The sequence below is a fragment of the Canis lupus genome, chromosome X, assembly GCF_048164855.1.
Source record: "Canis lupus baileyi chromosome X, mCanLup2.hap1, whole genome shotgun sequence".
Taxonomy (NCBI): Eukaryota; Metazoa; Chordata; class Mammalia; order Carnivora; family Canidae; genus Canis; species Canis lupus.
Window position 1 is genome coordinate 970,133 of NC_132876.1, and position 10,349 is coordinate 980,481.

General features: G+C 54.6%; 1 protein-coding gene across 2 annotated transcripts; it reads left to right on the forward strand.

Moving 5' to 3' along the window:
- Positions 1 to 202: 202 nt before the first annotated feature.
- Positions 203 to 8,721, forward strand: SMIM9 (small integral membrane protein 9). Of its 2 annotated transcripts, none has more exons than XM_072818170.1 (4): positions 203 to 1,686; positions 2,847 to 3,000; positions 3,406 to 3,535; positions 8,604 to 8,721. In XM_072818170.1, exons 2-4 carry the CDS (start codon positions 2,877 to 2,879, stop codon positions 8,626 to 8,628), a joined length of 279 nt encoding a protein of 92 aa, XP_072674271.1. In that variant the 5' UTR covers positions 203 to 1,686; positions 2,847 to 2,876; the 3' UTR covers positions 8,629 to 8,721. The 2 variants fall into 2 exon arrangements, with proteins under 2 accessions (XP_072674271.1, XP_072674272.1); XM_072818171.1 differs by lacking the exon at positions 203 to 1,686 and adding an exon at positions 2,136 to 2,269.
- The last annotated feature ends 1,628 nt before the right edge of the window (positions 8,722 to 10,349 follow it).

Below are 10,349 nucleotides of genomic sequence, written 5' to 3' on the forward strand. Positions count from 1 at the left end.
AAGAGAGAAAGCCATTTTTAAAAAAATGAAATGCGACTCCTTCCTCACACTGTACAAAAATAAAATTAGTCTCAAGTGAATTAAAGCTCTATGAACGGCGAACAATAGAACTTCTAGGAGGGTCATGGCAGGTGTCCTCACAGCATCCCCAGACCTTGCGTAGCTTCAGATCTGCTGTTCACGGACAGGCTGGGAGAAAATGTTTGTAGCATGTACAACTGACGGGTGGGTGTGGAGCGGGTGTGCATGCTGTTGTGGTATGACTGTTTTGGAAGACCACCGGGCACTGCCTACCAAAGGTGAGCCTGTGGATACCCCGTGGTGACTGTCTCGGGTAAGGACCTGACGACACCGGGGAGCACTAGGCATGACGGCTCCACGCCGGAGCCCCCCGACTGCAGACATTTCCTGCTGGCTCATTTTCATCGCTGGATTCCATGCTGTTCCATAGCATAGATCATAATTTGCCCTTTGCTTTCTGACCCAACTCTAAGGCATCATTCACGCTGGTTCCTCTGTGGACGTGACCATCTTTTCTTAAAAATTAACTTATGGGATGGGGCGCCTGGGTGCTCGGCTGGTGGAGCATCCAACTCTTGGTTTCAGCCCAGGTCATGCTCTCAGGGCCCACTTTGGGCTCCCCAGGTCGGGCTCTGTGCCTGGCAGGGAGTCCACTTGAGGGCTCTCTCCCCCTGCTCCTCCCCGCACTGACCCACATGCTCACTCTCTCTCTCTGTCTCTCTCTAAAATAAATAAATAGATCTTTAAAAAAATCAATGAGTAGGAGTTCTTTGCGTCTTAAGGATCTTAACCTATTATTTGTCATATATGTTATGAAATGTGTTGCCAAATTTGTCATTAGTCACATATTCTTTACAGTATTTTGCTTTGTGAAAGCTTTGGGGGTTTTTAAAAGATTTTTAGTACTTTATATGAAAGGGAGAGAAGGTGAGAGGATGCAACCAGAGGGAGTAGGTGGCAGAGAAAGAGGGAGAAGCAGGGTCCCCGCTGAGCAGGGGGGCCATGCAGGGCTCCATCCCAGGACTCGGGATCATGACCTGAGCCCAAGGCAGATGCTTAACAGGCTGAGCCACCCAGGGCCCCAAAACTTCACACTTTTTATGCCGTGAGTTTATTATCAGTACTTTCAAGTATGGCTTTGGCTTAGATGACATGCTTAGAGTCGCTTTTTTCCACACCAAGATGATAAATGCATCCACCCAGATTTTATTCCAATATGTACACGGTTTTATGTTTGTTCAGTCCCTGATCCATCTAGAATTTATTTATTTAGTTTATGTGTAGGGTTTTCCTTCAGTGCATCATCATATTAAACCATCTCTTCCCCCCCCACACAAATATGAAGTGCCACCTTCACCGTTTATCCAAGTGCCATGTGGACGCTACTGTAAGGGAGGGGACACACCCTGTGGCACATCACACATCTTAGAGTGGTTCGGGCCTGCGGGGAAGCACAGCTGTGGGTAAGAGGCAGAAGGTGCCTCTGTGTGCAGCTGTCCGATGGAGACCGGGGGGTGGGGTTCATGGATGACGTCATAATCAGTGGGGGGTTCTGTTCGGAACCTCAGAGACGTTAGGCGAGGCCTCTGAGCTACTTCTGTGGACTGCTGCACTCTGAAGACAAGCCTACTTCTCTGGCTCCTTTGGACGCTGTCGCTGAGTCAGGTGAGTGGCCTGCCCCGCGCCTTGGGTCACTTTAAGCCCTCTCAACACTACCTGACTGGCTCCATCATAGATGTCGTGGTACTAGAAAGGCCAAGCTTGAATGGCCCAAGTCGGGGTTCTGTGTTCACATGCCAAGCAGCCCGCAGGAGGGCTGCAGGTGTTGGCTTGGTGCCTCGGAGGTGTCATTGTCTTAGCCATTGCCTCATGGCCATCACCCTTAAGCCCTTAAACTGTGCTTGAGGCAGCACACGGGACGGGATGGCACCACCTCTTCTGTCAAGATGGAGAAAAGCCTTCCCAGGAGCTACCCAGGATGTCCCGTCCTTGTTCAGAACCCCCGTGCTGGGCCCAGGGATGGGAGACTGCTGGCTCAGGCCACAATCCGCCAGCCACTCATTCACCCCAAAACAGTGCATGGACTGGGAGCGCCTGAGGGGTAGGTAGCGAGCAGCAGTGAGCCCCGGACAAAGCCCCTGCCTCGCACTGCTGACACCTTCACCAGGAAAACACATAGGATCAAATAAACATGGAACAGAAATCCCAAAGTCCATCCTGATGAAGTGTGTGCGGGAAGACCGAGCAGGTCAGCTGATGAGGAAGTTAGTGGGGAGGCGGGTACGATCTGAATCCAGGGTCCCAGAAGGTGACATTTGAGCACTTAAAGTGGGTGAGCTAAAGAGTCGGGGGAATATTTGCAGGAGGGGCTGGGGGAGCCAAAGACTCCAGCCGGGAGCACAGGCTTGGTAAGCGGAAATCGGGCTGAGGTGGGGCGACCGGGAGGAGAGGGTAGGGCAGGGGGGCAGGGGCGCAAGGGGCCTCTTCTGTGCCTTAGAGCAAAGCCCACAGGAGGCTGGGGAGGCCAGGGCGGAGGCCAGGACACCAGGCTGGGTGGGGGGACGTGGGGAGGCCCCGCGGGGGCAGGGAGCACTGTGACTTCTGGAATGGATGAGGCTGGGGAGTATAAAAGGAGAATGGAGGGTGACAGCCCAGGTTTGGGGGAGAACAAGAGCCGTGAGCTGCAGCCTTGGGTCGGGAGGCCGGGGGTGGGGGGGCCTCGGGGGGCCTCGGGGGAGGGGACGCGCTCGGGGCTCGCGGTGTCGCTCCGCTGGGGTGTCCTCGCTCTGTCCAGCCGCTCAAGGCCTACCCTGTGTCCTCTGCAGACCGAGCTGCCGGGGCGTTGGAGGCCGGCCATGGAGGCCCCCCAGCTGCTGACAGCCGCCGTCGTGCTGTGCTCCGCCAGCTGCCTCCTGCCCGACGGCGCGGCGCCCGCCTTCGGTGTCCAGGACGAGGCCGAGGTGCTGCCCCCGCCGCGGGGTAGGTGCGCGGGCCGCCCGGGAGGCTCAGGGCCCGGTCAGCGCGGATCGGGTCAGCTGGAGCCCCCCCCCCCCCCCCCCCCGTCTCCCACCCTCCCGCAAAGAAAGAAGGAAACAGCCCTAAGGAGAACAGAAAAGCAGCGGCAGCGGGACGGCCGGGCCTGGGCAGCCAAGGCCGGGAGCCCGGGAGGCAGCGCGCGGCCGGGACCGAGGCCACTCCTGGGGACACTGGTCCCGGAGGCCCCCGCCGCAGCCCAGGTGGCCCAGGCGGTGCCCTGGCCGCGGAGGGGGGCGCGGCTGGCGGGCTGCGGAGCCGGGGACACGGACACCCCCGGGCCCGGGGTCGGGGCACAGCGGGGCTCACCTGGCGCTGCCCCATCCGATGACACGGTGGCTTTCCCGGCAGACAACCGCAGGTCCTGGCTGAGCAGCTTCCAGGACTACGTGTGGGACCGCATCAAGAGCTCCCTCCCCACGGCCACTGTATTCGCCTTCCTTTTCGCCATCGTCCTAGTGGGGCTCCTCTGCTGCCTCACGTAAGCTGCCAGACAGGGAGGAGGGGGAGAGGGAGGAGTGAGAGATGGAGGAGGGAGGACGGGGGAGAGGCAGGAAGAAGGAGGGAGGAGGGGGGCAGGGAGGAGGGGGAGAAGGAGGAGGGGGGCAGGGAGGAGGGGGAGAAGGAGGAGGGGGGCAGGGAGGAGGGGGAGAGGGAGAAGGAGGAAGAGGCAGTAAGAAGGAAGGAGGAGGAAGAGAAGGAGGAGGGGGAGAGGGAGGAGGTGGAGCAGGGAGGACGGGGAGAGGGGACTCAGAAGAGGGGGAGAAGGAGGAGTGAGAGATGGAGGAGGGAGGACGGAGGAGAGGCAGGAAGAAGGAGGGAGGAGGGGGGCAGGGAGGAGGGGGAGAGGGAGAAGGAGGAAGAGGCAGGAAGAAGGAGGGAGGAGGGGGCAGGGAGGAGGGGGAGAGGGAGGAGGGGGCAGGGAGGAGGGGGAGATGGAGGACGGAGAGACGGAGTAAGAGGGCAAGGGAGGAGAGGCGACAGGGAGGACAGGGGAGAGGCAGGAAGAAAGAGGGAGGAGGGGGGCAGGGAGGGAGGGTTAGAGGGAGGAAGAGGAAGAGGCAGGAAGAAGGAGGGAGGAGGGAGAGAAGGAGGAGGGGGAGAGGGAGGAGGGAAGGAGGCAAGAAGGAGGAGGGAGGACAAGGAGGTAGGGGGAGATGGAGGGGGGGGAGAGGGAGGAAGGGGGAGAGGGAGGAGGGGCGACAGGGAGGGCAGGAAGAGGGAGGAGAGGGAGAGGGAGTAGAAGGGGAACGGAAGAGGAGGGAGAAGGAGGAGAGGGAGAGGGAGGAGGGGAAAAAGGAGGAGGGGAGACGGAGGAGGGGGAGATGGAGGAGGGAGGAGGGACAGGGAGGAGGGGGAGGAGGCAGGCAGGAGGAGGGAGGCAGGGAGGAGGGAGGAGAGGGGCCCGACAGGCGGGGAACTGCACCCCCAGCGCCCCCCGCCCCCGCGGTCCGTCTGCGGTGAAGGCAAAGGTGAAGGCAAAGGTCAAGGCGGTGCATGTGGCTCGCGGGCAGCGCCCATGGCAGCGGCGGCCGCGGATAAGCAGGTTTATGACTGTTTGCTTTTCCACGGACTTCGTTTCCTCCTCGTTATCTTTCCCTTGGGGTCAGGGAGTGCTCGTGGACACCGTGTAATCGGGTTTCCGAGTGGCGCCAACCCCAAGGTCGAGGCCCAAGGCTGCTGGGCTCCTGTCTGCGCGGGCAGGGAAGGCCCACGGGACACGGCGGACCGAGGGGTCGGGCGATGGGAGCAGCGTGTCCCCAGGCCCGCTCAGCTGCCTCGCCGGCGGCGGGGGGGAGGGGGGGGAGCAGAGGGCGGGGGGGCCCGGGCCGCCACGATCTCCAGCGATCTCGGGAGCCACCCGGGCCCTGCTCAGCGACACGCACCTCCGTGCAGCCAACAGACGGCAGCCGAGTTCTGCAGCGAAGCTTCTTGCCCAAGAAACCTACATGCACGGCCGCTGTTGGAGCCTTGAACCCGCGTTGGGACCCCGGGCCTGGTTGATGTCGGGGACACCACCCGCGCAGGCCCGACACAGCCCGACCAACCCCACCAGCCTCCTCTCCCGTTAGCCCCAGTGGCAAAGACTGGGTTTTTTGGAGGGGGGAAGAGCACATGAGAGTGGGGTGCAGGGGACGGGGAGAGAGAGTCCTAAGCAGGCTCCACACCCCGCGCAGAGCCGACCTGGGACTCTATCCCAGGACCCCCAAATCACCACCATGTCTCAGTCGCGAGTCCGAAGCTAAACTGCCTGAGCCCCCCAGGCTCCCGGGAAGCGGCTGAGCCTTTATCCAGGCTGCGTGTGGCCAACACCGTGAGCCTGTCCCCAAGGGGCACCCTGGGCGGCATTTCTCCGTGTCCCCTACAGGGCGGCTGCCTTCCGTAGGGCCAGAAAGGTGACACAGGCCCCGGGTGGATGTCAGGCAGCCTGCGAGCCTGGCAACATGTTCGGTCTTCCCAAGCCCGGGGAAAGGCTGCGTCTCCCTGCTTGGGAAGCCAGCGCTCCAGTCCAGGGATCGGTGATCCCGAGTCCTGAAGTCCCCGCCACTGGGACAATGGCCACCAGCCCTGCTGCGTCAGAAGCAGCCGAAGTATCGGTTAAACACACATGCTCGGAAGGACTTCTGTGCAGAGGGCAGGCGACGTGCCAGAGGTGCCCTTCCCTCTCTGGCGTAGAGGGCTCACCCTGGGGAGCAAAACCAGTAAGCCCCCCCCGGGGCGGGCGAGCTGGCCGCAGTGAGGACGGCGGGCAAGAGCGGAGGCAAGACACGGCAAGACAAAAGACGACATTGATGAAAAACTGACGGGAGCCGGGCAAGTCCGGGTGTAAACGCTCATCTACTAAGGCTGAGCTCATCTACTTAAACACCTTATCCAGTTATTAAAAATACTTGAGTGAAAGTCACCGAGGAGGGCGCCTGATGGGATGCGCGCTGGGTGTTACACTGTACGGTGGGAATCCAACTTCAACGAAGACAAGTGTTACATAAATAAATGGCAAAAAAAAACAAAAACAATAAATAAATAAATAAATAAATAAATGTTCACATTACAATTGGCCCTTGAAAAAAAAATTTAAAGAAAGAAAGATTAGAAGGAAAACTGATAGATGCCGGAGGCACATTATTAACTTCTTTGTGGAAGATGACCAAAATAATACAACAGGGGAAAAAAAAAAACCCACTTCAATGTATGATTTTTTTTAGATATTACAAAAATAAAGGTATATTTGAATCTATGTCCATAAAGGGCACATGAAGACCCAGGAAAAATTGGTGCTTGGTACTAAGCACACGGTAGAGTCTCAATAATACAGATTTTTTTTGACATTTTATTTTGAAGGAATGTCTACCCTCAACGTTGGGCTTGAACTCACAACCCCGAAACCAGGAGTCGCACACTCCACCGACTGAGCCAGCCAGGTGCCCCAGTAATACTGGTTTTTAAATTTTTCATTTCATGGGACACCTCCCTGGCTCAGTGGTTGAGCATCTGCCTTCGGCTCATGTCGTGACCCTGGGGTCAGGGTCCTGGGTTCGAGTCCTGCATCGGGCTACCCGCAGGGAGCTTGCTTCTCCCTCTGCATAGGTCTCTGTCTCTCTGTGTTTCCCATGAATAAAGAAAAATTCTTTAAAGATCTAGATATATAAATTAATAAAAAATGAAAATAAAGAATACATCTCACTGTAAGGATTGGACAGTTTCTCTGTGCTTCGGGACCTCTGTACTCACCTGTACAGCACTAGCTGCAGCTGTTACAAGGCCTTCAAGTAGTAGCTCAGCACCTGGTGGCAATCAGGGACACCGACTGGCTCTGTCAAGTATGTGAAGGAACGTGTGTAAGGAATTTTTACTATGGTTTATAATAGTGAAAAACCAGACACAACTTAAATGTCCATCGGCTGGTTACAGAAAGCACCAAATGTTCATACAATGAGCATTATATAGTCACCAAACGCTGTTGTAGAGGATCGTTATATGGAATTGTATTCCTGAAATATTATTGAGTGGGAAAAAGCTGATTATAATAGAGGATATACAATTTAACCTAGTTTGTTATTAGAAACTAGAGGCCGGGCAGCCCGGGTGGTGCAGCGGTTTGGCACCACCTTTGGCCCAGGGCGCGATCCTGGAGAACTGGGATCGAGTCCCACGTCAGGCTCGCTGCATGGAGCCTGCTTCTCCCTCCTCCTGTGTCTCTGCCTCTCTCTCTCTCTCTCTCTCTCTCTCTCTCTCTGTGTCTCTCATGAATAAATAAAATCTTAAAAAAAAAAAAAGGAAAGGAAACTAGGGGCACCTGGGTGCCTCAGTCGGATAAGTATCAGACTGTTGATGTCAGTTTGGGTCTTGATCTCTGGGTCATGAGTTCAAGTTTGATGTTGGACTCCACGCAAGCATGGAGCCTACTTACTTGATAATTTGACATTATTGATAATTACTTTAACATCTATAATAATATTTCCATCAAACTTACCAAACTACATAATGACATTATGTGAGTTAGGATATGGTATGGGAAACTATAGCAAAGAGACAAAAATATAGTGATGTAAGTCTGAAACTGTATTCATTTCTCTTTTTTTTTTTTGCATTTCTTTCTTTTTTTAATAATAAATTTATTTTTATTGGTAAAAAAATTTTTTTAATGAAAAAAATTAAAATAAATAAATAAATAAATAAATAAATAAATAATAAAATGACAATCTAAAAAAAAAAGTAGATGTACAAGGCAAAAATCTTTTAGGGCTCTTACCAAAGTAATAGACATTGGTTATCTCCTCGTGATGGTAAATGTGCAGTTGGAATCATTATTTCTATTGCTGTTGTTATTGATTTTCATGTTGATTTTCAACTAATTACACTGCCCAATCTTTCCAGAAGAAATTGTATTGTTTGGTTAATAAGTTCTTTAACAAAAATTTTATTTTTTTTAAAGATTTGTTTACTAATTTGAGAGAGAGAGAGCACAAGTGGGAAGGGACAGACAGAGAAGGAGAGAGAGAATCTTCAAGCAGACTCCCCGCTGGATGCCGAGCCCGAAGTGGGCTTTGATCCCTTGACCCATGAGATCATGAACTGAGTCGAAACCAAGAGTCACTTAACCGACTGAGCCACCCGGGTGCCCGTAAAGATACTTTGCAAGGAAGAGGAACGCCTGGGTGGCTCAGTTCATGGAGTGGGTGATCTTGGGGTCATGAGTTTGACCTCCACACCGGGTGTACAGATTGCTGAAAATAAAGAAAAAAATTTAATCAATCAAAACAGAAGAAAAGCTACGTGACCGTACTTGTACATCGACCTCCCATCCCATCTATACGACGCTAAGACACATTCATAGCCTTATTGTCTCATCGAAGCATTTTGTCTGAATGAAATCACGGGGTTCATATTAAGGGGAGACGTTGTCTAAAATCATCTGTCGGAAAAGGTAACATGACCGCACGGTAACTGTGTGGACCAGGTCCCGGTGTAGTAACTTAAACTTAATTCATCAAAACAAAACAAAACAAAACAAAAACTTAGCTCATCGATTTGTCTTCTTTTCCCAGTTTCGCTGTAGGTGAACCAGTCTAACGAAGCGCTACAAGATTCCGTTGCGCAGAATGTGCTGTCGCTTCCAACGAGGAACTACGTATCAATCAAAATTAAATTATCTTCCATTTTAAAGTCTGTTTGCCTTTCGTTTCGCCTTTAAAACATGTGATTCGACAATGGTAATATGCTGTTTTGATTATAATAGTGACACGTACTCATTACAAGACAATTCTCACAAAACACCGAAAGAAGAAAATGTACCTGTGATCCTAGTGCACAGACACGCTCTGAACATCTTGCTGTATCTCCATTTGTTTTTTTTTAATTTTTATTTATTTATTCATGAAAGACACACAGAGAGAGGCAGAGACACAGGCAGAGGGAGAAGCAGGCTCCACGCAGGGAGCCTGACATGGGACTCGATCCCGGGACCCCGGGATCACGCCCTGGGCTGAAGGCAGCACTAAACCCCTGAGCCACCTGGGGATCCCCTATTTCCTGTGTTTGTATGACCAGTTTTTCCCCAGGTCTTTTCTGTGTAATGAAAGTTCTGTTTTAATAGATGTCATGAGACAACAGGGTTCAGTGGTCAATTATGTTTGACAGACGCTGGATTAAATGGATTTACACGTTTCTTTGCTCCAGGACTTCCAAGTGACCTAATACATAAAAATGTATTTATGTATTTATTTGTCTATCTATGTATTTGAGAGAGAGAGAGCAGCAGAGGGGGAGGGAGGAGCAGGCTCCCCTCTGAGCAGTGAGTCCAACACGGGGCTCGGTCCCAGGACCCTGAGATCATGACCTGGGCAGATGCGTCCCGATCTCGGAGTCCTGGGATCAAGCCCCACATGGGGCTCTGTGCTCAGCGGGGAGCCAGCTTCTCCCTCTCGCTCTTCCCCTCCCCACTGCTCGTGCTCTCTCTCTCTCTCTCTCAAATAAATGCATAAAAAGAATTTTGTAAAAGGCCACCATGGATCTCCACAAGAGGCTACAATACACAGCATCTCCCCAATTTGAAGCTGGGATACTTCTTCAGGGAGTCCCCAACACCCCGAGGAGTGGCGGCGTGCATGCAGGCACACAGATGTGCTCGCGTGGACACCTTCTCTTCTCCCACGCCGCGCGTGGCATTTCGTGGCCTGCCGCTTTGCCCACTGCGGGACACGTCAGGGCCCATATGTCTCTACGTGGGTGCACGGGTGTGTGGGACTGCGGGCCGCTCAGCGCTTCCTGCGGCTCGGGGCCCACGTAGCTCCCCCACGGCGGGCTCCTCTCGGGTGTCTGTGCCCGTTGAGGGCGATGCTGTTCTAAACGCAGTGCTGCTCTCAGGCTTCAGGTGACCCCTTGGCCCTGCGCCCCGGGCCCTCGGGGGAGCCCTGCGGCAGCCGCCCAGTGCTGGGCCGGGTCACGCACACCCGCTCACGGGCTTGGGAGCACCGAGCTGCGGGAGGAGTCGGATCGCTGTGGGGGGGGGGCAGCCCCAGGGGGTTCGAAGGCAGCCAAGAGGCCACAGTGACTGTGGGCGGAGCAGGCCCCTGGGGGCCACGGAGGCACCTGCGCTCCTCCTGGGGGTGACAAGGGCCCCCCAGACCGCCTGGGGCAGAGCAGGGCCTGAGAGCGACAGCTGTGTTTGGGGTCATCGCAGCCGCCAGGCCGAGGATATCGGGGAGCAGGGGCGTGGGGGGGTGGGTTTCACAATGTGCGGGTCCAGAGAGGGGCCGCCGGGGTGGGAGCCAAGGCTGGCCGGGTGGGGGGAC